General features: G+C 44.4%; 1 protein-coding gene across 3 annotated transcripts in view; it reads right to left on the bottom strand.

Moving 5' to 3' along the window:
• The window catches only part of mtr (5-methyltetrahydrofolate-homocysteine methyltransferase), a 94772-nt gene that overhangs the window by 31035 nt on the left and 36620 nt on the right, over positions 1 to 27117 (bottom strand). For all 3 annotated transcript variants that reach the window (XM_080049291.1, XM_080049292.1, XM_080049293.1), the window contains 12 exons: positions 23211 to 23272; positions 22136 to 22203; positions 21962 to 22041; positions 21563 to 21675; positions 21283 to 21423; positions 20221 to 20406; positions 19784 to 19963; positions 13610 to 13726; positions 13258 to 13398; positions 13082 to 13171; positions 1113 to 1265; positions 746 to 850 (listed from right to left, as the gene is read on the bottom strand). In XM_080049291.1, the coding sequence (XP_079905417.1) occupies positions 746 to 850; positions 1113 to 1265; positions 13082 to 13171; positions 13258 to 13398; positions 13610 to 13726; positions 19784 to 19963; positions 20221 to 20406; positions 21283 to 21423; positions 21563 to 21675; positions 21962 to 22041; positions 22136 to 22203; positions 23211 to 23272 (1436 nt within the window). The remainder of the gene's footprint in view (positions 1 to 745; positions 851 to 1112; positions 1266 to 13081; positions 13172 to 13257; positions 13399 to 13609; positions 13727 to 19783; positions 19964 to 20220; positions 20407 to 21282; positions 21424 to 21562; positions 21676 to 21961; positions 22042 to 22135; positions 22204 to 23210; positions 23273 to 27117) is intronic.

Below are 27117 nucleotides of genomic sequence, written 5' to 3'. Positions count from 1 at the left end.
TTGTGCTCCAGACATTCTATTTTTAATCCCTAATAACATCTACCATTTAAAATATTTTTACTTTTAAACATAACAGCAGTTAATATTGGAAGACGGTCTTTTGTCCCCCTTCTCAAGAATCACTGACATATCATTGTTTAACAGGTTTTTAGTTTTTATTAGGGCAAGGGAAGATGACATCCGGGCAAGTAGAACATTGCCTGTAAGTGCTTTTGAAACCTTAATGTCGACCCCTGCTGAACAAATACTTAAAAAAACGAATTAATTGTACAAAAACCTGCTGAGAGCATTGCAGATTACCGCCTGAGGTTGGCAAAAATCTTATTAGAAAATTTGAACATTGTGTCATCTGGTATTTAATTGCCAGAACTCATCTGAACTAGACAAACTGAAATTTCAGTTGCCACGACAACACTCACCGGCCACTTTATTAGGTACACCTTTTTAGTACCGGGTTGGACACCCTTTGGCATTCAGAACTGCCTTAATTCTTTTGTGTTGTGTGTTCAGAGATAGTATTCTGCATTCATTGGTTGTAATGAGTTGTTATTTGAGTTGCTGTTGCCTTTCTATCATCTCGAACCAGTCTTCCCATTCTCCTCTGACCTCTGACATCAACAAGGCATTTATGTGTTAACAAGAAATTTAACAGGTGTACCTAATAAAGTGGCTGGTGGGTACACCTTGGTCAAAAGGAGTTCTATTTAAATGCAGCTAAATGTATCCAGAATGATTCGAGACTGACCAGGTCTTCATGTTCCCCCGATGACATCATCTCCTTCCTCTCCTTCTCCATGAAGGGAATCAGAAAGCCCACAGCTTTCTTCATAACACGAGCCGACTTGATCACCTGTAAACACACAAGGACTTCAAGTTCTAAATGCCCTTTCAAAATGCTGAAATACCTTGATTCATATATGCAATATAATTTTAAAATTATGATTCTCACGCTCATATTCCCCTATGAAAAAAGACCATCACTGTAATAGTGAATTATATAGATTTAGGGAGAAGGGACAGCCAGCAAAGCAAATAACCAAAGAAAAAGTTCAACAAACACTCTAAAAGTGAAAACAGCAATGTGCCCCGTGCTGAGCACGACAGCCGTGTACCTGAGGCAGGAACATCTTGCCAGCTCCAAACAGGTCTCCCACCACTTTCATGCCGTTCATCAGCGGGCCCTCGATGATGTGTAGGGGCCGGGGGTAGAGGTCGACCAGGGCCAAGCACTCCTCCACATCCTCCACAACATTCTTATCTATTCCCTGATACAAACAACACCACAACAAGCATTAGGGAGACAAAACCTGGCTAAACTAATTTTAAACCCGTCTGCTACTTTAAAGGTCACATATTGTGCTCCTTTTCAGGTTCAAATATGTCATTACGGTTTCTACTATAAACTCTTTAATCCACGCCTTCCAAAAAGCAGTCTGCTCTGATTGGCCAGGCATCTAACGTGTGTTACCTGGCAGGTATCAGGGGATGTGGTGGTGCTAAGTTAGGTTGGTAATAAGGGGTCGTCGCTTGTCCCCTTGTGACATCATCTGGGGGAAAAAAAATCTTTACAGGGCATTTGAACACAGGTTTTCAGGAAGGTGGAGAGAAAAAGTGAGGGGTTGTTTTTTTCTCATACTTTGGGAGACTAGTCACAACTGGGACCTATACTTACCGGCCACTTTATTAGGCACACCTGTTAAATTTCTCGTTGACACATATAACTTATTAGCCAATCACATGACAGCAACTCAAGCAAGCAAGGGTCATATAGGAATGTAGACCTGGACTTGACAACTTGTTGAAGTTAAAACCGACCATCAGAATGGGAAGGAAATGGGATTTAAGTGACTTTGAACGTGGCATGGTTGTTGGTGCCAGAAGGGCTGGTTTGAGTATTTCACAAATTGCTGATCTACTGGGATTTTCGCGCACAACCATATGTAGGGTATACAGAGAATGGTCCGAAAAAGAAAAAAAATCCAGTCAGCGGCATTTGTGTGGACGAAAATGCCTTGTTGATGTCAGAGGTCAGAGGAGGATGGGAAGACTGGTTCGAGATGATAGAAAGGCAACAGTAACTCAAATAACCACTCGTTACAACCGGGGTATGCAGAATACCATCTCTGAACGCACAGCACGTCGAACTTTGAAGCAGATGGGCTACAGCAGCAGAAGACCCCACCGGGTGCCACTCCTGTCAGTTAAAAACAGGAAAATGAGGCTACAGTTTGCACAAGCTCACAAAAATTGGACTATAGAAGATTGGAAAAACGTTGCCTGGTCTGATGAGTTGCGACATTCAGATGGTAGGGTCAGAATTTGGCGTAAACAACATGAAAGCATGGCTCCATCCTGCCATGTATCAACGGTCCAGGCTGGGGGTGGTGGTGTAATGGCCCCTTAGTACCAATTGAGCATAGTTTAAACACCACAGCCTACCTGAGTATCGTTGCTGACCATGTCCATCCCTTTATGACCACAGTGTACCCATCTTCTGATGGCTACTTCCAGCAGGATAATGCACCTTGTCACAAAGCTAGAATCATCTCAAACTGGTTTCTTGAACATGACAATGAGTTGACTGTCCTCCAAAGGCCTGCACAGTCACCAGATCTCAACCCAATAGAGCCCCTTTGGGATGTGGTGGAACGGGAGATTCACATCATGGATGTGCATCCGACAAATTTGCAGCAACTGCGTGAGGCTATCATTTCAATATGGAGAAAAACCTCTGAGGCATGTTTCCAACACCTTGTTGAAAGTATGCTACAAAGAATTAAGGCAGTTCTGAAGGCCACAGGAGGTCCAATCCGATATAAGCAAGGTGTACCTAATAAAGTGGCGGGTGAGTGTATATTCATTGTTGAAAATAAAAACATGGAAAAGTGCACTTTGCATAATGTGCCTTTAAAAGAACAAACAAACAAAACGTTCTGAAGTCGTTATTAAGAGGCTGGAATGTTAAAGGTCTCATATTATACACTTTTCGGTTCTATTATACACCATATTATATGGTCTTAGTGGTCCCTAATACGTTTTTCTTTAATTGTTTGCTGAAAAAAACTTTCAGATAATTTATTGTACTATGCCTCTATACCCTGATGTTCAGCTAATCTCACGATGGCCTATTTTTGAAACCGAGCTGCAGCTCCCCTCGTAAATATACAATCGATGAGCCTCGCCCTCTGTCTGTTTGTAAACAATGATGACGTATTTGCTGAGCCTGTTAGCACAGTTAGGTTTAGCTTACCCATGAGAAGAACCATGTCTAGTGCTAGTAACGCAGGAGCTCAGCCGCACTTTGAACAGTTTGACATGACCGATCCTTGTCTACATGAAAGACTATGTTCATACAGATGCACTGACAGCCACAAGCTAATGGAAACGGCATGTTCACAATAAAAATGCTGCAAAAGATGGTGGCTACTGCAAAGCTAGCTCGGGAGCTAGCTGCTAAAAAAAACACTAAAATTCTTCACTTTTACCCTCCAAACCTTTGTCCTGTTAAAAACGAGGCATTTCCAGACTGGTGTGGAATAGAAATATGTTTTTATGAGCAAAAGCTGAATGCTTGTCCCAAATCTAATAGCTATACACCAGTCAGGCAAAAATACCAATACAAACATTTCTTTCAGTTTCACTGTTTGAAAAAAAGTGAAACTGAAAGAATAACACAACGGATAGGAAGTAGCTTTCTATTCGTTGTGTTATTAAAAACCACATTTCTAAAACTAAATTAGCTCGTATGTTCCCCGATGTAGACCCGACCTGTGATAGCTGTAAGAGCGCACCGGCATCACTCTTTCACATGTACTGGTTGTGTCCCACCTTGACTGAGTTCTGGACATCAGTTTTTGAACAATTTCTGAAGTACTTCAGCATCAAATTGAGCCGAACCCTTTCACTGCAATTTTTGGCATTGCTCCAAATCCGGGCTTGCCTAAAGTGAAGCTGAAGGTACTGGCCTTCACCTCATTACTTGCTCGTAGGGCTATCTTACTCAAGTGGAAAGATCCTGCTCCTCCTTCCCACTCACATTGGATTAGAGACATTATGTCATGTATGAATTTAGAGAAAATACGTTATACTACCCAGGGATCCGAGAATAAATTTGACAGAATTTGGCGCCCCTTCCTAAATTATTTAAAAAAACCAACAACAACTATAGAAGAGTAGCTACCTCCCCCCCTCTTTTATTTGATTCAATTTTATTTCTTTATGTGTTTTTTTTTTTTTTTCATATTGATTGTTTATTTCTGTTTCTTGTAGTGTATATTTCGTGTTGTTGGGGGTGAGGGTGGGATGTGGGTGGGGTATGTTCGGGAAAAAAAGGGGAAAAAATGTGTATTCATTGTGCTACAATTTTTTTACTAACATTTAATAAAAAAACCTTTGAAAGAGAAAACAAAGACAAATAAATGCAAGTTATAGCTTGGCAACTGAGGCTTAGGGGGCAAACAATACACTCTTGACTCCATTCATGTATGTGTTACCTCGCTGGTGGGGCAGGGCAGGCCGGGGAGTAGGTGTGTGTGTGTGCTGCAGCTGTGAACTGCTGCTGCAACGCGCCTCCGTTTGTGTCCACTCTGCGCGTTCACGTTGACAAAGGAAGTGTGTGCGGAGGAAGAGGAGTGGGGGCATATTTATTGGGGCATTATTGTCAAACGTTTTTAATCGTTGAGCATTTATAGATGATAATGTCGACATGGGCCACATACACTGTAAAAAAAAAAAAAGAAAAAAAAAAGAACTTTCTGATTTTTTTATTTAATTTTTTTTCAATTGATTGGGCCAGGGGAAAAGGACAGGTGCTCAGCACCACTTCAGATCTACCTGTGCACGCCACTGCTGATCAGCTATAATCACTACATTCACCTCAGGTGTGTCGGCCAGAACACCACGCACCATTCAAAAACTGTGAAAACAGCAATAGACAAAAGCACATTATTAATTTGAGGTGACACGTTAATCTGCAGTGACAATCCGCCAACCGCGACCGTTAATCAGCGCGCGCATAAAGCAATGCAAATGGCTGTAAAACAACGGTTGGCAAACCCCGTGAATTTATTTAAAAAGTCATTCACATAAACCAAGTAGGCACATTAACACGGTAAAGTAATAGTACTGCGGCTGCGGCTACTTGAACGCTCCGATGACTCGGAGAGAAAAAAATCAAAACTTCCCTGCAGACGCTCTGACTGACTGATGTCACCGCCCCTCAATGACAAATACTGTTTCTGATTGGCCAAATGACCGTCAAAGCTCATATGATAGGAGTTAACATCCGTCAATCATAGTCAGTGTTGGGAACGTTACTTTGAAAAAGTAATTAGTTATAGTTACTCACTACTTGTTCCAAAAAGTAACTGAGTTAGTAACTGAATTACTTTACAATAGAAGTAATTAGTTACCAGGGAAAGTAACTATTTGCGTAAGCCTAGTGTAAAAAAAAAAAAAAAAAAGTTGTCAATTTGGATTTTTCTGAGCAATTTTCACAAGTCAGTTGAAATGAGTAGAACAGACAGGTAGGCCTACTTGTAGGCTACATAACCTTCAATATTTATTGCACATCAACAGACAGCAAGAGGTTTAGGCCTATCCTGCACTTCAAGTAGGCCTATTTTGTTCTCAACAAAAGTAGTAGAGGAAACTGCTGGATGTACCGTGCTGATCTGCTAATATCACTGGATTCACTTCAGGGGTGTCGGCTAAAACAGCCAAAAACGTCAGACTATGAAGCATGAGACGATGAGAGGAGGAGAGGATTTATCCTGTTTATTTCCTTCTTTAACATGCACAGCAGCATACAGATCCCAGGAAAAGAACAATAGCAATATTCGGCTCGTGATGACACGCTAAACAGCTGATGCAACCGGCGAATCGCGGCCGTTTAATAACGTGCATAAATTACAATTTATAGAGATCGGGAAACTCCATGCACTTACTCACAAGGGCGATGCAAACAAACTCAGGGAGAGCACGTTTCAACCGTGGATTGATAGGTGGTTAGTGCGGCAACGTGCAAGCTCACACAACAGAGAGAGAAAGAAAAAGAAACTTCACTTAACAGGCGCTCCGGCTGACTGACGTGACGGCGCTAACTGACAGTTATAATGTCATCCACACTGAATAAAACACACCGGTCTCCTCACTAGCAGTTTGTGTAGTATGGAGCCAGGGGTGCGTTCGGATTACACAGTTTATTCAATCAATTCATAGTAACGCACCGCATTTAACGTTCAGTAACGATAACGGCGTTGTAACGACGGAAAAAGTAATTAGTTAGATTACCCCGTTACTGAAAAAAGAACGGCGTTACCTAACGCCGTTATTTTAAACGCCGTTATTCCCAACACTGATCATAGTTAGACCCCGTTTCCACCTGGCATTAACATGTGGTTTTTGTGATCCGATCACATGAATACAGCTCTAACTACAGGTGAGAACACTCTCAAGACGCATTGAGATCGGATCACAAAAACCACATTCGGAGGTGGTTTACGTCGCTTGTGTCCGATGTGTTTGCATTCATTTGGTAGTGGAAACACGAATGTGGTTTGTGTCCACATTAGGGACCTCCTACTCAACTGCTGCCCCCTGCCTGGGCGGAAATACGTTGAAAATGCATCACTGGCGTTCATGCAGCTTTTATAGAAGCCTCATGAACGAGTTGCAAATGACAAGCTTACTCCTCTGTTTTCATTTCACTGCGCAAATCTGAAAACACGGAAATCGCTGCTATTGACTGGAGAGCTGCAAGGCAATGACTTCCCGTTCTTATCTGCTTAAGAATAAAAGTCAACTCGCGTTTGGGTAGAAACGGGCTTTTAATGTGAAGGCGCACAGGAAATATTCTGTTCGCATACAGTATCTTAACTTCATACAGAAAGCCGCCTGTGTAGCCTACATGGTGGTGGTGACAAGAGTGTAGCAGACGTTAGAAAAGCCGCCCGGCAAACACACATCTTTCACCAGCCAAAGAGGCGTAATAACTTACTCGCCTAAGAGTTTTTACTTTTATAGGCTATACTATCTATGATATTTCCCGAATTTGGCGAGAGCCCTCTAAGCAGTGTTGTGCATCGCGCCTCCTTGTCTAAAAGAGACAGTAGCATATCTCGTCAACCTAGACTGGTAATTATCTTCGCATGTAATGCATTTTAATAGCAAATGCGATTAAAACTGTGGGACTGTACAGCCCTGTATGTTTACTTGTTTGAACCCCACCGGTTAAAAACACCAATGCAAACGGAAATGATGAACGTGTTGATTTAAATACAGCGCGAGTAAATGGAATCCGATCACAAGTAGACAGAGAAGTCACATTTGAAAATACAAATGGGAACACACGGACTGAGAGCTGTCCACTTGTAACCAGATTCAAAAAGTCAGATGTTAATGCCAGGTGGAAACAGGGTCTCAGTCACTATGGTCACTCCACTTTCTTAATAGGTCCATGCTCCACACCACACACACACACACACACACACACACACACACACATACACAGTGCTGGCCATCAGACCCCCCCGCCCCCCTCCCAAAATATTTCCTCAACGGATCTCCACGAATCACATAGATGGCCAATTTTGTTTCCATAACGGCGAATTTCGCCGAAAGGTGACGTGTTTGCATGCCTGTAATTTATTTTTGGCTCTTGCTCTTGATCGAATTTTGAAGCTCTACTTACAACTTGGTTAAGATCAACAACCCCTGAAATGCAAATACTTTGCAATTTTCCCCCGGTCTTAAGATTTTGTTCAGGAGTGTATATTGAAATCAATTAAATGTTAATAAATCATGCTTGATAATTTAATATGCTTAAAGAAATAAAAAAAGACATCACAGCTTTCCATTAATGGGGTTTCATTAATTTGGTAACAAAAAGGGTTGGCAGTTCATTCCCAAAACAGCAACCTCATATTGCTTCTTAGTCAGGATGGTTACCCCCCCTTCACAGCCTGTATAAAAGCCGGAAAAGGGAAAGATAGGCTATATCAGTGAAAAATCCCACAACACATTACTTGTTTTTAGTAACAATATTTATTAATTTAGGCTATATTTGGCTGCTCCACCATAAGTCAGCCCAGCCAAGCGATAGTTTAGTTTCAGTTTTGTTTTCATCTCCATGTTATACAGCTGTTTGGACCAGCTGATCGGCTGATGACTGCGGGAGTCAGTCTAAAACGTAGAGTTACGTATGTAACTCCGGTTCTATGAATCCTGGATGACCGCCAGAGGCGGTGCATTAAGCACTGGATTTATCCGTCTCGCGCATGCGCAGTTCGAGTACCAATATCAACAAAGTCACCTGTGACCCTCGTGACACCGGAAGGGCTATATAGCCCGGTGTCTACAGAGGATCTGTTCCCAGAATCTTCTCGCGAACCACGAGACTTCTGAGTGACCTGTTACTCTGGCGGTCATCCAGGATTCATAGAACCGGAGTTACATACGTAACTCTACGTTCTATTTCATCCTTACTGACCGCCAGAGGCGGTGCATTAAACACTGGATGGTCAATACCAACAACGTCACGAAGAATCCAAGCACTCACCTCACTGACTGGAGACAGCGGAGCTTGGCATCAGGACCACGCCCATTGGATGGGGGGTGGCAACGTTGACCCGGTAAAACCTTGTGAATGTGCTAGGCGAGGCCCATGATGCCGCGGCACAGATGGTTCCCAGGGGCACTCCTCTCAGGGCAGCCCATGATGCAGAGACGCTCCTGGTTGAGTGACACCTCACCCTGGATGGCGGGGGACGCCCACTGGTCCCGTAGGCATGAGCTATGGTCTCCACAATCCAGTGGGACAGCCTCTGCTTCGTCAAGGCACGACCCTTGTTAGGGCCACCATGGCAAACAAACAGCTGCTCCGACTGACGAATACTGGCGGTAGCAGAAATATAAGCCCTAAGAGCCCGCACTGGGCACAGCAGCTCAGACCCACCCTCCACAGCTGAGGGATCGAAGCGCGCCAACTGGATGGGTTGGTTGAGGTGATTACGTGGAACCACCTTTGGTAAAAAGGCAATATTCGGCCATAGAGTGACCCCCGAGCCATCAGAGTTCCACCTCAGGCATGTATCACTCATCGATAGGGCATGCAACTCCCCGACTCGCTTCGCCGAGGTTATGGCGAGTAAAAAGGCGGCCTTCATGGACAGCCACTTCAACCCCCCTTGACCCAAAGGCTCGAAGGGAGGCGACGACAAGGCCTCCAGCACCAATGGCAGGTCCCATGTCGGAGCCCTCCTGGCTGTCGGGGGACGTAGCCTCAGAGCCCCTCTAAGGAACAGGGACACTAACCTGTGGCATCCTACCGTGGCGCTGTCAACCCTATCGTGTAGGGAGGAAATAGCAGCGACATAGACCCTCAAGGTAGAGTGAGACCGGCCACTATCCAGGAGGGACTGCAAAAATTCCAGAACGGTGGTCACAGTGCAGTGCACTGGATCCACGGCCCTAGCTGCACACCAGTTTGAAAACAGCTTCCATCTGTTCTCGTACTGCAACCTGGTTGATGGTGCCCTGGCACTCAGAACCGTGTCTCTGACCGCCGCAGTACAATCCCTCAGCAGCGGGTCGGGCCCTGCAGTGGCCAAGCCCAGAGCTGAAGGCGACGGGGGTCGGGATGCCAGATCTGACCCCCCAGTTGTGACAGGAGATCCCTCCTGTCGGGGAGGCGCCATGGCGAGCTGCAGCAGAGCCTGAGCAGCAGTGGATACCAGGGCCTCCCCGGCCAAAAGGGGGCCACCAGAAGAAGCCGGTGGCCCTGCAACAGGACCATTTGGAGTGTCGGTAGAACCAGAGGCAATGGTGGGTATGCATACAGTGGCCTGTCCGGCCAATTGTGCGCCAGCGTGTCCTGCCCTTTAGGGCAGGACGCTTCTGCCCAGGAGAACCAGAGGGGGCAATGCGCCGACTCCTCCGAGGCAAAAAGGTCTACCTCTGCCCTGCCGAAGAGGCCCCACATTGACTCCACCACCTCGGGGTGCAGCCGCCATTCCCCCGGTGGAGGCTTCTGTCGGGAGAGGAAGTCTGCAACCCGATTCTCGTCCCCCGGCAAATAGGCTGCCCGTAGGCTGGCCAGACGGGGAGAAGCCCAAGTCAACAGGCTCCGGGACACCCGGAGAAGCCGTGCCGACCTGGTGCCCCTCTGATGGTTCACCTGGGAAACCGTGGCCATGTTGTCTGACCGGACCAGGACGTGTCGGCCTGCCAAATGGGGCAGAAAGCTGGCCAGTGCCAGCTGCACAGCCCGGAGCTCCAGCACATTGATGTGCTGTGTAGCATCTCGGGCAGACCATCGTCCCTGCGCAGTCCTGCCCCGCCACACTGCGCCCCAGCCTGAGAGGCAGGCGTCCGTTGTTACCGTCTCCCGGCGTGCCGGGATTGCACCCATGGGCACGCCTGCCGTCAGATACGCTCTCTCCCTCCATGGAGCCAGAGAGACGAAACACTGTAGGGTCACCTTGACCCTCCTTTGCCTGTGCCATCTGGCATCTAGGTGCAGGCTGTTCAGCCACACTTAGAGTGGGCGCAGGGACAGTAAGCCCAGAGGCACCACAGCTGAGGCAGCTGCCAGTTTGCCCACAAGCTGGAGGAATTGAATAAAAAACAGCCTTCTGCCGGCCGTGAAGAGGGGAAGGAGGCGGAGGATGTCGCTCACGCGCCGAGGTGACAGGTAGGCCTTCATGGTGACCGAGTCTAGGACCAACCCCAGATAGGTAACCCGCTGGGAAGGGTCCAGGCAACTCTTTGATTGGTTCACCGTCAAGCTCAGCCGGGCGACGTGCGTCAGCAGGCGGGCCGTATCCTGGGCCACCTGGGACCTGGACGGCGCACAGACCAGCCAGTCGTCCAGATAAGGCAGGACCTTCATGCCCTGCGCCTGCAGGGGTGCGAGGGCTGCTGCCACAACTCTGGTGAAAACCCTCGGGGAGAGGGAAAGCCCGAAGGGAAGAACCTTGAACTGGAAATGTTGGCCCTGATAGGCAAACCTCAGGAACTGCCTGTGGCCTGACGCCACGGGCACATGAAAATAGGCGTCCTTTAGGTCTATAGTCGTGAACCACTCCCCCCTGGCCACTACCCTCAGGGTGTCTGCCGAGGTGAGCATGTGGAATGGAAGAACTTTTAAAAACGTGTTGAGGCCCCTTAGGTCCAGAATGGGCCGGAATCCGCCGTCTTTCTTGGGTACCAGAAAGTACACCGAGTAGAACCCCCCGGGTTGCAACTGGGGGTCCACCGGCTCGATCGCACCCTTGGCCAGGAGGGCGGATAGCTCCTGGGCCAGAGCTGAGGCCTTCGCCGGATCTCGGACGACTGTCCTCTTGACCTGGCCAAAGGCCTGGGGCCGGCGTCGGAACTGTAATTCGTACCCCCGGGTTAAGGTGGAAACCACCCAGGGGTCTATAGTACAGGCAGCCCAGTAACTGAGCTGCTGCTGGGAAAAACAGCCGACGACCGGCCCCGTGGTCCTAGTGCCTGTCCCTCCGGCCCCTGTCAGCTCTGGAGGGGTACCGGCGAGGATCTGTGGTCCGAGGCCGCCCGGGCGGTGGGCGGGCGGGGGCGCGAAAGTTATCAGCAGGCTGCTGGGCCGGCCGCCCAGACCTACGCACGCCTTCGCCTCTTGCTGGATAAGGCTGGGGACGGCCCCGGGGGGGAGCCGGGGGGGCTCTAGGCCTGCCAGGGGTGGACACACTCCTGCGAAGACCCGACAGCTGTATGTTGGTTTGCCTAGCTTGGGCAACTCGCTCCAATGACTCCAGGGCAGCTGATCCAAACAGCTCCCCCGGCACCACTGGCACGGCCCTGAGGGCCTTCCTGCACGCCTCCGTCAGGGGCGACTGAGCCAACCAAACTTGGCGGCGAGTCTGGACCAGGGTGGACATAACACGCCCCAACTCCCTGGACATGAGGGCAAAGGCCTGTAGGGACGCATCACTAAGGTCCTGCATAGATGGATCAACTGCAGCTTGCTGCAGCGAAATTGAGAGCGCCAGCATCAAGTGGGAGAGGGAGTTGCCTATCCGACCCATACGTGCTGCTGCGTCGTAGGCCTTTGAAAGCAGGTCGTCTGTAACCCTGCACTGGGGCCGAGGGCACCTGGCCTCTGGCCGCAAAGCCTGATCGGGAGCCAAAATGAGGGAGGCAATGGCAGGCTCAATACCTAAACAATATGGCACGGTCAAATGAAAATATGTCACTCTTACAGTATTTTCTAATGAAAGTGTTTTATTTGAAATCACTCAGATAATTTATACTTCAAAGATTTTAAATATCAAAAGTTCATCTTTTATGTTTTGCTGCTTGTTGTTAGTGTTTTGTAGGTCTGTGTGTTGTGTGTGTCAATGTGTGTTTTTCATTGCAACATGTTGCCAGTGTTTGCACCAGTGAGCTTGTTTTGAGACATGTATGAAGAGTGTTGTTGCTGTGAGTGACTTTTGGAGGCAAAATGAACTGAATTGCACAGGTGCATTTTGGTGATGCACATTGTGTTAAGAGTTTTGCACATGTGGTTTCAGTTGTGCCCACTGTGCTTTAGCAATCGAAAAAAACTGTAAAGCTGCGAGCAGCGATGACCGGGCTCCCGCACTCCCGCGCCGGAGGCGATCCCGTCCGCATGAGAGAGCGCGCCCCAGTCTGCTCTTTGGAGCGCGCCGTGCAGTAATTCCCGTCATCGGCGGGAGGGGCCGCGACCGTGCTTGATACGGATGCGCAGACGTCCTCGGGCCTGGGCTCTTACCCAGGCCCGAGTTTGGAGAAGATGGGACCGTGCAGAGCGAAGTAACAGCGACTTTCTGTTTAGTGGCGATGACGCCGAGAGACGGTGGAGCTCACCATAAAATATTCTGGAACGTTCTTCCTGCTGAGTGCCAGGCTCACTGTTATCACCTAGACTGTGATTAAATACAGCCACATTCGAACCAATTGTCTGTTTCATACTAGCATTTTGATCAGTGTAGTGAAGAAAACCTATTTAAATCTAGGTAATAACAGTACGCGGGATAACTTAAACGGGTATACAATTTTTTACACAAGCTTCAACTAATCTTATCTTCAAATAGTTTACCTTAATGAGAGCGTACTCCAACCTGTGGTCCACACTTCCATTCCTCCACTCGTCTGTCTGTACAACCTTCTTCCCTCCTTTCACATAGTTCTGTGAAAAAGAGAAGTAAAGTCAACATCTGCTGAACTAAAACAACAAGAGTGTGTTTGTGTGTGTGTGTGTGTGTGTGTGCGTACCTGAGTGTAGACCAGGAGTTTCTCTGTAGCTTCAGCGTCTTTGTTCCAGATGAGGTTTTCACACAGTAACAGCAGCTCTTTATCTATTTCATCGTAAAGCGGCAGGTTCCCAGCATTCACTATGCCCATGTCCATCCCATCCTGTGTGGGGGTGTGAGCCCAGAAATAGTCCCGGTAAAAGGTTTGTACTAAAGTCCTCTATCACACATATCCTGCTTAGGCTTTCCACAACTCAAATCCATAACATGTGAATATAAAGTTACTGTTCATCAGTGTCTAATTATCTGTAATAAAGTCCACATTTTTCTCTTTTTGAGCTTGAACTGTGACAGTGAGGTGTGTTGCGGTTTACCTTGATGGCGTGGTAGAGGAACGCTCCATGCATGGCTTCTCTGATGGCCTCCATCCCTCTGAAGGAGAAGGAAAGGTTGGACAGACCTCCACTCACCCGCGCTCTTGGTAATGTGTCCTACACACACACACACACACACACACACACACACACACACACACACACACACACACACACACACACACACACACACACACACACACACACACACACACACACACACACACACACACACACACACACACACACACACACACACACACACACACACACACACACACACACACACACACACACACACACACACACACACACACACACACACGTTTTGATTGATTGTACATTCATCTACCAGATTACAGTGTGCTGCTGTTACTGTAATGCAAAAACGTCAGCTAACCAGTTTGTTTGGTGACATCGTTGGCTGCCCTCCTGGCCAGCTCCGTAGACGCCTTGTTTAGGCGATATGCTTTCAACAAGCACCACCCACAAACCCAGTCTCTTAGCATTCTCATTGGTTCAATCACCAAAAAACGTTGGCCTTCACAGACAACCTCAAATCATTCTGTGTAATTTTCTTTCATAATTTAATTATATATATTTTTTATTTTTCTCACTCAGGAGAGTTCCACTGTGGCTCGCCACCAATTCGGTAGATTGGATTTTTGTTTGGTTGGTAACACACTCTTCTCTATTTAAAAACAACATCAACAAGTTTACTGAAGATTTTTAGGAAAGCAAGCATGAATGTGGACCTACACAAACTATTTGTGTATATACCAGGTGTTCAAGTCACCTGGCTGCCAGGTGACTTGAACACCTGGTATATATAACGGTCAGCAGCCACGCATGTCGGCGTGTCTGATTCAGCGACGAGACACTGCTATACGGCAGCTTTCCCTGTAATTCCATCCCTCATACTGAGTAAGACTGATTATTTAAGTAAGGAGGATTTTTCCTTCCGTATTTTTTTTTTTTTTTAGAAGGCTGGTGCTCCAGAATCTATTGCTAATCCCCGCTCGCTAATGCTAACTCCGCTAGCTAGCGTTAGCTCTATAGTGTTCTGTCTTTTTTTCACCGCATCATGTCATCGGCACTCACCCAGACAGATCCGGAGCTTCTCCTGCTGAGATCCGAGCTCAAGTCAGTGGAGAGTCTCATTCACGATCTCCTCCAGCGGCAGTCCTTCCTGGTCTCCAAATTAGCTGTGCTTGAAAAAGCTCCTCTTTCAAGTTCTCAGGCACCGGTTAGCGGCGTTTCTACTGCTTCTGCTACTCAACCTCCCGACGCTACATGGACGTCTGTTGTCAGGAAGGGCAGACGATCTTCTACACGATCTTCTCATCCTCCTCCTCCTCTACTCTCCTCTCCATCTCCTCCTCTGCTCTCGCTGGATCCTATATTGACGCGCAATCCATTTGCTCCGCTGGAAGTGCTAAATGGGGCTGCTGAACCTGCGGCTCGTGTTGCCGGCTCTCCATCTGCTTCGCCGGTCCAAACCTGCTCCAAGGTAACACGGGGACGTCAAGGTTCCACTTCCCAGTTTAAATGTCGAGATCGCCGCCGTTTACCAGCTCCATCCGGAAATGTGTTTCCCTGTGTGCGCCCCTCCGTGCCCCCTCAAAATAATGCCCCCGATATTGACATCCGCTGTACAGGTGAGGCTCTCTCTCGCAGCTATGCCCTGCCCTCACCTCCTCCTCTCTCATCGAAGCTGTCTCTCTACTATGGGAGCTGCTTGAATCACCAACCTGAGATCCTCATCATCGGTGACTCTATTGTCAGATTTCTTTGTCTCCCTGGTGCTTTCACCTATTGCCTCTCTGGAGGAAAATCATCTGACATTATGGAGCTAACACCTGCCCTCGTTGCCCTCCACCCTACTGCCCACACAGTCATCCTGCATGTTGGAACTAATGATGTAATGGATAAATGGTCATACCAACTGTTTGACAATCTACAGAGTCTGGCCATCACCCTGGAGAGCCTGGGGAAATTCTGTATATTTTCCAGCCCCATTCCCACGTCATCCAAAAGCCCTGAGCACTACAGCCGTCTTCTGGATTTCGATGTACGGCTGGAGTCCTGGTGCTCGATCAACTCTCTGGGCTATATTAACAACTTTGACTCATTCTCTAGACACACACTACTTAAATCTGACGGCCTCCATCCCAATGCCAAAGGTATTAAAGAACTTACTAATCACTACATTCATCACATCGCATCTTGGCATAATTCGAACTGATATTTACCACAGCACGACCCTACCAAAACATCCCCCATTAAAAAAGATCTCCCCATTAAAAAAGATCTCCCCAGGGGTCCTGCTGAAGTATCCCCCAATTTAACTCATATCAACACCTCAAATTGTCCTTCATTCACAGACACCCCTTCCATCTGTGCTGCAAACCTTCCTCCAGCTCTGGACATCACACCTGACTGCCCTTTCTCACCTCCAATGACTCATCCATCTGCTGCTTCTAACGTTAGCTCCCTCTACAGGCACAAACCTGTATTGTATGACCCTGAAAAACAAGCCGTGCTTCCTAGCTGTAAGCTAAATTCCCCACAAATTCTCAAATCAAGAAAGGGCTTGGGTTTTCTACATTTAAGTATTAGAAGTTTATTGCAGCATGATAAATTAGACCATGTAAAGATTTTAGTGTCCCAGGCAGATCCAGATGTCTTGATTCTGACTGAATCCTGGTTAAAGAAGAGTACAGATGACTCTATTGTGGCAATAAATGATTATAACTTATTCAGAAAAGACAGAAACACAAGGGGTGGGGGAGTGGCTGTCTATGTTAAATCCTGTTATTCTGTAACACTTTTACATGCTGTCTCTGTTCCAAATTGGTTTGAATTTCTCGCGCTAGAATGATCTTTATCGTCAAATGATTGTTTTGTTGTAATTGGTGTTTATAGGCCCCCTTCAGCTGTAACTAGCTCTTTAAACGATCTAGCACATATGCTCTCCAGTTATGTAAATAGAGAGGTAATTGTGATGGGTGATTTTAACGTTGATTGGCTTTCTGGTGCCTCTGAACCTTTCAAAGAAATCTGTAGCAACGTTAATCTTACACAATTAATAACTGAGCCCACAAGATCCAATCTAAAAAACCCAGCAAAATCAACTTTAATCGATTTAATCTTATCAAATAGAATAGATAAAATAGTCTCAGCTGGTGTCTTTGACCTTGGGATTAGTGATCACTGCCCAGTGGCCTGTATCAGAAGTATTAATTTAAAAAGATCTCAGCCTAAAATCATAATTAAGCGTAATTTTAAAGGTTTTAATGAGCAAGCCTTTTTAAGTGATCTCCATCATAGTGACATTCAACTGACTACGGAAATTTCGGATGTTGAGTTAGCCTTAGACTATTTCATCAAAACTTTCACCTCAATTATAAACAAGCATGCGCCCCTTAAAAAGCATAGAGTAAAAAATAGATCAAACCCCTGGTTTACAAGTGAACTGTCTGATTTATTTTCTGAGAGAAATAAAGCATGGTCTCTAGCTAGACGCTCTGGAGATAATACCAATTGGACTATTTTTAGACACCTTAGGAATAAGTGCACAGCCATGGTCAGGAAAGCCAAATCCGAATATTACCTTGAATTAATCTCCGACTGCTACTCTAACCCTGCACTATTTTGGAAAGCTGTGAACTATAATAAGAACAATTCTAGCACAGTTCCCACTCAGATCAAATTAAATGGTCACATTCTCAATGATCAAAAAGAGATTGGCTTAGCTTTTAATAAACATTTTGTAGCTGCTGGTCAACTCTTTCAGAATGGAGGATGTACACCTTCTACCACCAGTAGTAACGTACCGCCTGTCTCTCAAACTCCTATTTTCAGCCTTGATCTTCTTCCCACAAGTGTTGTTGTAGATGCACTCCTCGCCATCAACCCCAAGAAGTACATGGGAGAGGACAATTTGGACCCGTTTTCAATCAAGCTTTCTACACATATAATATCAAAACAAATTACCCATATTTTTAATCTTTCGATCTCCTCTGGAATAGAATAGAAAAAAGCTCACGTAATTCCTTTACATAAAGGTGGTGACAAAAATAATCTTAATAACTACAGGCCAATTTCCAAACTCCCATGCCTCGCAAAAATTCTAGAATCACTTATTAATAATCAGTTAAAAACATTTCTAACTAGTGCTTCCATTTTGAGCCCATTCCAATCTGGTTTTAGGGCAGGTCACAGTACTGTCTCTGCTGTGACTTTGGTTGTAGACAACATTGTTACAGCATTAGACAAGAAAAAGCACTGTGCAGCACTTTTTATTGATCTTTCAAAGGCCTTTGATACTGTTGACCACCATTTGCTTTTACAGAGGCTGCATGACATTGGCTTTGATCATTCTGCATGTAGCTGGTTTAGGGATTATCTCTCTGATAGACAGCAGTCAGTTAAACTGGGAAGATACCAATCTGAGTTTTTAACTGTTACAAATGGTGTCCCACAGGGCTCAATTTTAGGTCCAGTTCTTTTCACAATTTATATAAATAACATTGTTTCATCGCTAAAAAACTGTCACGCCCATCTATACGCTGACGACACAGTACTGTATTGCATTTCCGATTCGGTGCACCAATCTATTCAGAACCTACAAAGCTCTTTTAACACCCTGCAGGACTGTCTAGTGGACCTCAGGCTTGTTCTAAATACAGACAAAACCAAATATATGTGTTTCTCCAGAGCAAGAACTACAACTTTTAATGATTTTAATATTTTTACAAAGAATGGATTTTTAATTGAAAGAGTCAGAGTACAAATATCTCGGCATCTGGTTAGATGATAAACTCACTTTTAATTTTCATATAAAAAATCTTGTTTGTCGACTACGACAAAAAATTGGCTATTTTTATAGGAACAAAACCACCTTCCCTTTATTTAGTAGGAAAAGGATTATTGAGGCAGTTTTCATGTCTGTCCTTGATTACGGTGATGTGGTTTACCGGCATGCATCACATTCATGTCTTAAACTCCTGGACTCTGTTTTTCACTCTGCTTTAAGGTTCATCACAGGAGATGCTTATGATACACACCATTGTCTTTTATATGAAAAGGTTGGGTGGTCCTCCCTTAAAGAGAGACGTGACGCACATTGGCACATTTTTATTTACAAAGCCTTGACCGGGAAGCTTCCTCGTTATTTAACAGAAATGCTGCAAATTTCAGATGGGCTTTATCAGACCCGCTCCACTGACATGCTTATGCTTTATGTCCCACAAGCCCGGTCTGAGCTGGGAAAGACAGCTTTTAGCTTCAGTGCCCCCGACTCCTGGAATAACTTACAGCAACAAATTAAACTAAATACCTTCATATCTTTTAACCAATTTAAACAATCTATCTTAAATCTGCCAAACTCTACCTGTAACTGTTTTAATTAGACTATATTGTACTTTCACCCATTTAATTTTAATTGCTGCCACTCTTCACCACTATGTAAATGTTTCAATTGTTTTTTTTCTCTTCACCTGTTGTTGTGTATTTGATGTTTTTGCATTGAATATTGTTTATGTATTGTTGTTTTTCCTTTGAATTTGCTTTGAACTCGACATCATTGTAAATGAGGGTCACCCCTCAATTGGTCTCTCGAGGATAAATAAAAGTTAAATGAAAATGCTCAGAATGGTGCCGGTGCCGTCTGTCTGCTGGCTGCTGCAGGTGGCTGGGGGCTGCTGTCTAGACTGGCCGAGTGACTGAGTGCTGTAGCGGTGAGGAGGATGAGCAACAGCCGACGCTACTCAGCTCTCTTGAGTTCGGTTCTAATGCGGAACCAGAAGTTAGATACTTTTGCAGAGCTTTGTCAACACAATCGTTTTCCAAATCAGAAAAGTTGCTAGATTTGTCACTGGTCCTTAACTAAATTTAGTCGCTATGGTGTTCTGGAAAGTCGGCCAATATAACGACCAAGTCACCAAGTTGGCAACATGTTGATGATGTGACGATAGCGAGACACAGCGATGAAAGTAGGTGACGTCATCCGCGCAGTTGTAAATAATAAAGTTTTAAAAAATTACGGTGAATTTCCAGGACGTGCTAATTATAGAATAGTCGCAAAAATTGGTCACAAAATAAGAGCATTTGGTCGCAGTCTAGAGTCCTACAAGGGGCTTGAATTCTTCTTGGGACTAACAGGTGCATTACCTTGATCAGTTTGGTAGCTCTCATGAAGTGGATGGCATAGTCATTGTGTTCCTCCATGCCGGTCCCGATGGTGAGGATGTTTGGGTCAAAGATGATGTCATTGGGATTGAATCCTACTCTGCTGACCAGCAGCTGATAGGCCCGAGTGCAGATCTCCACTTTGCGCTCTGCATCTGTGGCCTGGAGGTGACAGCAGACTTGTCAGCAGATATGAAATGGTATTGTGTGAAATTCAATTCAAATCACTCTATTGGTCCCCGAGGGGCAATTTAAAGGGGGCACATGACAGTAGCTTAAAAACATAAGACACAATCAACAAACATAATCAGCGCACACACTGTAAGATCAGCAAATCACACTCACATACATTACACAATCACAATCAAGCAGCACACACATTTGCGAAAGTGTGTTGAATGTGTGTGTTGCCTCCTCACCTGTCCTTTCTCATCAAAGGCCATGACCACCACAGCAGCTCCATAGCGCTTGACAGTGAGGGCTCTATGGAGGAACTCCTCCTCTCCTTCCTTCAGACTGATACTGTTGACTATGCACTTCCCCTGACAGCACTTCAACCCAGCCTCAATCACTGAGAAGTTAGACGAGTCAATACACAGAGGAACCTGGGAAGAGATAGAAAGGCTCCCATGGACCGAGAGGGATCATTCATTAACCCATTGATGACTATGGCAATCTAGGATGCATGTCCTTATCTCCTGAGGGTTTTCTTAAAAAAACACTACGAATTGTCAACGTCTACCAAAACCTTAATATCTAAGCATCTGTAGCACATAGAAACATGAAATAAAATACATATAAAAGGTGAGGTTCACAGGTTTTATTTAAACATGCCACTAACTGTTCTGTAATACACTATCGTCGACACAGCCGGCTTATTTTTTTTATTATTATTTTTAAATTTATTTATTTTTGATTGACTTGATTTTCGGCAAACCACACAACATTTGGGTGGTCACGTGGTCTTAAAAAAAATAAACAAAACCCACCTCATGTGTATTTGAACCAATGACGGTGCATTCTATGCTGCACGAGCCATGAAAATTAGATAAAGCAACAATGTTGTGTCGCGCAGCGGCCGGCATCAATGGGTTAACATGTTAAAAGGTAGAGTCAGCGATTCTGGAGAACCGTTTCAAAATCACTTAACAAAAAAAAAGTGAATATCTCCTCATGATCTGCTACCTGTCCTAACTGTGTGTGCAACTGTGCATTGACAAAAAATGCTATGCTCTGTAAACGGGTATGTTGCTAGCTTGTTTACATACCAGTTTACAGAGAGTACTAGGCTATATAAATAACACTGGATTTTATTTCAGCACACACGCAGTAAGGTAGTGATCGTAAGGAGATAATCACAAATTTTGACAACAAGCATTCTCCAGAATCGCTGACTCCACCTTTAAGGCAATCTGATCCCAGTTATATTTCCCTCTTACAGGTTTGGAGGTTCGGTAAGTCTTCGCCTTTAAATGTCCTACCCGTGCAATATCTGGCTCAGAAGCAATGAAGTTACAAAATCGGGCCATAGCTGTTGGTCCATCCAGCATCCCCTCATCCATGTTTATATCCAGTACCTGGGCCCCCATCTCCACTTGGGTCTTAGCAATACTTATAGCCTCCTGGACCACAAACAGAGAAGCACAAACAGAATTGATGTATACACAACCTAGAATGTAACCTATGCTCATTATTTGACTGCAATTTCTGAAAATTAGAAATAATAAGAATAATCTGAATTTTACTTTAAATCTTCCTCACCTCATAGTTTCCTGCCATGATCAGCTTAGCAAACTTGCGTGAGCCCGCCACATTGCAGCGCTCACCAATGTTAACAAAGTTGGTGTAAGGGCCGATACTGAACGGCTCTAAACCTAGAAATGACAAAGAAATGTTAGCGCACGTCCTGCATTGTTTTTGGTTTAAATGCTGCGTTGGTAAATATGAATTGGTTTAATATTTTCACTCCAGTATTTAAAGGGCTGTACCGTAAATTCTTAAATTAAAAGGTATTATTCAAATACTTCGATAAGTGTTCAAATAATAGCCAGGGGTGTGTGGTGCATGGTTTGAATGTACACCGGGAACACATTCTGATTGATCCTGGTTATCTCTATAGCTGAAATAAATACAAAATTTCCAACTTATTGTATTTCATACCAGAGAGCAGCATGTAGTCTTGATACACATCAGCAGCAGGAACTCTTGGCTGGCAGTGTTTGACTGCTTCAGATAAGGCTCTGGATGAGGAAGAAGGGAACATTTTGTTCAATAATTTCAAAAAATTGCTTCCAATCTAAGCCAAACACTTTCTGTCAGAAGCATGAGAGAAACCTGATGTGTCCTGGAGTGGTCCCACAACAACCTCCCACTATGTTCACAAGTCCATCCATAGCAAACTCCTGATGGCAAAAGTTCAGACAAAAGCTTCAGAAATGAGGCTGCCACAATCATCTTAAGGCCAGGACACACCAGTCCGACTACCCGAAAATGGAGACTGCCGATTCAGGGAGCTCCAGTCTTCCCGTCGCGGCCGAAAAAGTGCAAAGAACACACCAAAGCGACTGCTGACTTTCCGTATGCTCTGCGCTTGCGCGGGACGTAATGTCTCCATAACAGCAGGCGGCGCTAATCTGTATTGTGGCCGAAAAAAATACGGAAGCCGGAAATGATGGGATGGCTCTCTAGACCATAAACATAGATAGAAATACGTATTTATATTTATGGACCATAAAGAGCACCATTTTTAGCACAGAGTGTCGAGCATGGTGTCGAGCAGTCAACAAGGGTTGATGCATGCGAGTACTCGCTGAACAAAACAAACAAACACATTAAAACGATGGCTAACTGTTGTTAGCTGTTTGTGCTACCCGCCTCACTTCCGGGCTTCACTGATTCGCTAGCCCTCCACAAATCAAATTGCTCCAACTGAAAGACTGCCCGCCGCCGATTGAACATGTTCAATCAGCTCAAAAGAAGCCCGACGACATCTACGACGACCGATTTCACGGCACACACCAAACAGATTCGTGTCCCCGCCCCCTCCCAACTCTACGACGACGATTATCGGGCCGGTGTGTCCTGGCCTTTAGAGTAATTACAACACATTTCTCAATTTCATTTTTTTGACTTTTTTTTCTTTTTACAAACCCAATGTCCCTGAGTGAGTCAGTGAACAAATCCAGGGATTGGTTGGCCACAAGTCCAGTTTGATTTTTGTTAAGAACTAAAATTATTTGCTTTGTTTTAATAATTGTATGGCTTTCTGCCTTAATTGGGAGGTTTTGACAGGATAATGTGATTAAAGACAGTGCAGTAAAGGAGGTGTGGGGCATGCAAAACGGCTTACTGGCTTTTTTAACACTGTATATTAAAAAAAGGAAATATTTGTCAGAAATGCAAATTCAACCTTTAACTTGGAGGCCGTTACTTGTGGAGTTTCATCATACCCTCCAAATGTGTTGGGAAGACCTAACAAAAACAGGTAAATCACAGACACAAACATCATTACATCATGACATCACTGTGGATGGTCTTATCATTTTAATAATAATATTAGACTTTATTTGTATAGCACAAGACAATGCATTCTTTGGCTTTATTATTACATGTGCTTATGTTTTCATTTTATGATAACTTTAATCAAAATAAATTTCTTATTTATTTTTAAATGTAAGATGAGTAACATGTGTGAAACTCAAATGAACCAATTTCAAACAACAGCACCAGGAGCTGTGATTGGTCAGCTGATGAACTCCTCCCAATATATTCAATGGCAAAGGAAGCATTATTATTTTGTTTACAAAAGTACATAAATAAAAAATGCCTAATTTAAATTCAAATGTATTTACTATCCAACCTCTAATGTTCAACCGTATGTATATTCGGTGATGAAATATGGATTTAAGCCATAAGTGCCTTAAAGGTGAAGTAAGCGATTTATTTATGTTAATATGAGTGTTAAATTGCTCTTTATTCGTACAGTTATCACTTATATAGTGTGCGCGTTTCATTAAGCCGATCTCTCAGTCAACAGCTCTGCATGTAATCGGCAAATAAACTTTTCGGGATCCCAGTACTGATTACCAATCAGAAGAGAGAACGATACAAACTGGTACCCGTCTCTCTGCCAGTGCTCGCGCAGAGAGTGACAGAGGGGTGAATGTTTATGCGCCTACAATGGCGGAGCAGGTAAAAATCCTTCCTAATGTCTGTTTAATGGTTTTTAGAATGTTTTATCACACTTACGGATCTGAGATGATGCTAGATAACTCGCTGCTTGAAGACCGCAGTGCATTAAAGCTCACATATTATACACTTTTCTGTCAATATTATATGGTCTTAGAGGTCCCTAATACGTTTTTTTTAGTTGTTTGCTGAAAAAAACGTTCAGATCATTTATTGTAGTATGCCTCTATACCCTGATGTTCAGCTAATCTCACGATGACCTATTTTTTAAACCGAGCTGCAGCTCCCCTCGTAAATATACAATCTTTGAGCTGCCCCCGCCCCTCTCTGGAAGCGACGGGTCCATAGCCTGTAGTAGTAGCCTGTCCACAGTGCCTGTATGAATGTTAGCACGGAAGCTAACGGCTAAAAATATCACGAAAATCAGTGAAAAAATGAGCTTCAAAGTTAAAGGTCACATATTATGCTAAATGCACTTTTTAAATGTGTTCTAACATATCCATGGGTCCACGGTGTGCCTAGAGACTGCCAAAATATCAAAAAAATAACAATCTCTCCTTTTCTCACTGTCCTTTCTTTCTGAAACCCCCACCCCTCCCCCCCAATATACTCCAGTCAGAATTCTCGCCGACTATTACGTAATAGTCGGCACAGCCACATCCCCATATTTTCTTTATATGTCCATGCTTCCGATGCTCCCCCCCCCACATTAGTAACCAGAAATTTCCACCGTGCAGTGGTCTATGATAACCCCCCCCCCCCCCCCCCATTTCTTATTGGTCCACGGCCCCGAGATCCCGTGCCCGAGATCCCATGAGATCGTCTTGAAAATTTTCCGAGTGACAGCCATATGTTGCTTTCCCCGCTAAGTGACAAGATGCCCATAGCCTACAGCCTGAATGTTACATACACCAACACAGAATGCTTTTGCTCATACTCCACTAATGTATCTTAACCACAGCAGTCTATGCCTACAACGGATAGGAAGCTACTTGTGGGTTTTTGCAAACAGTGAAACTGAAAGAAATTTTTTATTGGTATTTTTGCCTGACTGGTGTATAGCTATTTAGCTTTGGGACAAGCATTCAGCTTTTGCTCATAAAAACATAATTCTATTACCCACACCAGTCTGGAAATGCCTAGTTTTTAACAGGACAAAGGATTGTAACTTAATAGTGTGGAAGTCAATTTTGAAGATATTTTTTTCACTCATTTGTGTGGTATTTTTAGCCGGTAGCTCACGGGCTAGCTTCGAGACAAGCACTGAGATTTTGGTCATGAAAACATCATTCTTTTACCCACACCAGTCTGGAAATGCCTCGTTTTTAACAGGACAAAGGATTGGAACTTAATAGTGTGGAAGTCAATTTTGAAGATATTTCACTCATTTGTGTGGTACTTTTAGTTTATTTTATCGTCTGAGTCTTATTTTTAGCGTTAGCGCCCATTTAGCTTCTGTTGTAGCACCAAGTTTTGCTCATAACACGCTGTTTATACTCCCCACAGCAGTCTGAAATGACTCGTTTTTAACATGACAAAGGATGGGAAGATATCAAACTTTGAAGCTACTGTTTTCACTGGTTTTAATCATGTCAGGTCATGTCAAACTGTTCTCTTAGCTTAGCTCCGGCCCGGAGCCACTGTGTTCGCAGTCACGACTCACATGTCTCTCTAGTATCGCGAGAGCACGGCAGAGACGGTGGGAGAGCCCCATGGCCATATAAAGAAAGCCCGGCAGAGAGGTGGGAGGGGCCAGCCAGATTGCACAAATATAGGTCATCCTGAGACCAGAGGACAATCAGGGTATAGAGGCTTGCTACAATAAATGATCTGAACGAGTTTTTCAGCAAACATCTAAAAAAATAAGTATTAGGGACTACTTAGACCATATAAAATTGACAGCAAAGTGCATAATATGTTACCTTTAAACTTAAACTATTACCTTCCTATGCTTTGTCTTGCTAAAAACGAGGCTTTGTCAGACTGCTGTGGGGAATATAAACAGCGTGTTATGAGCAAAAGCTGGTTGCTTGTCCCAAAGCTAATAGCTATACACCAGGCAGTCAAAAATACCAATAAAAACAATTATTTTAGTTTCACCGTTAAAAAAAAAGCACAAGTAGCTTCCTATCCGTTGTGTTATTAAAAACGAGGCATTAATAGACTGCTGTGGTTAAGATACATTAGTGGAGTATGAGCAACAGCATTCTGTGTTGGTGTATGTAACATTCAGGCTGTACTAAGGGCATCTTGTCGCTTAGCGGGGAAAGCAACATGGCTGTCGCTCGGAGAATTTTCCAGAGGATCTCGGGGCCGTGGACCAGGGATGGAAATTAACTTTTTTGCCTACCAGCCACTGTGGCAGGTAGATTTAAAAATCTACCAGCCACTCATCTTTTTTACCAGCCACTTTTTATACGCAATATATTTTTTAATATATGCGTTAATGTTAAACAATACAATAGTAAGAATAGCTAATGAAAGTGTTTTTCATACAAATGTTTTCCATCAGAAGTCATTTGTACTGTAAGTAGGTGCTACCAAGGAACTGAGTTGCAAATTAAATGGTACACTCTTACTATATATGATACACAATACACGCCATCTTTATTTCAAAACATTGTATAATTGAACTCCATATATACTCTGGGTTCAATGCAACTTTTTTTCCCAACTGGCCCGCTTGGCCAATAGATCCGAGTTTTACTGGCCCCTTGTATATTTTCACTGGCCCTGCAGACACCTTTTTTTCATCATTTAGTCAATAATTATAATACAGTATTGAAGTTACCTTTAGATTTCTTTTTTCTTTTTAGTTAATGATATGAAATGTTGATATTGTTTATCACTTTCTCCATATGCATTAGGGATGTGAATGTGTCGACACATTGACCGGTTTTCCACTTGCGCTCAAGTCGAATTTAAAAATAGAAATCTGAAAATCAGGGAGTTATGCCGTTTTATTAATGGGAGATGTCACCGTGTCACGTCTGGTCGTGAGCGCGCTGCAGGAGCGTCACTTCTGCAAGGTGCGTGCATGAAGTAATCAGCTACACATAAGAGTCCGGTGTGGGACCATTTTTTCACTGTTGATAAAAAACAGTGCAGTGCAAAAGATGCAGCATAAT

The sequence above is a fragment of the Ammodytes marinus genome (genome assembly GCF_949987685.1).
Source record: "Ammodytes marinus genome assembly, chromosome: 20".
Lineage (NCBI taxonomy): Eukaryota > Metazoa > Chordata > Actinopteri > Uranoscopiformes > Ammodytidae > Ammodytes > Ammodytes marinus.
Note: the sequence above shows the minus strand (reverse complement) of the source record. Positions and strands in the feature narration are given on the sequence as shown.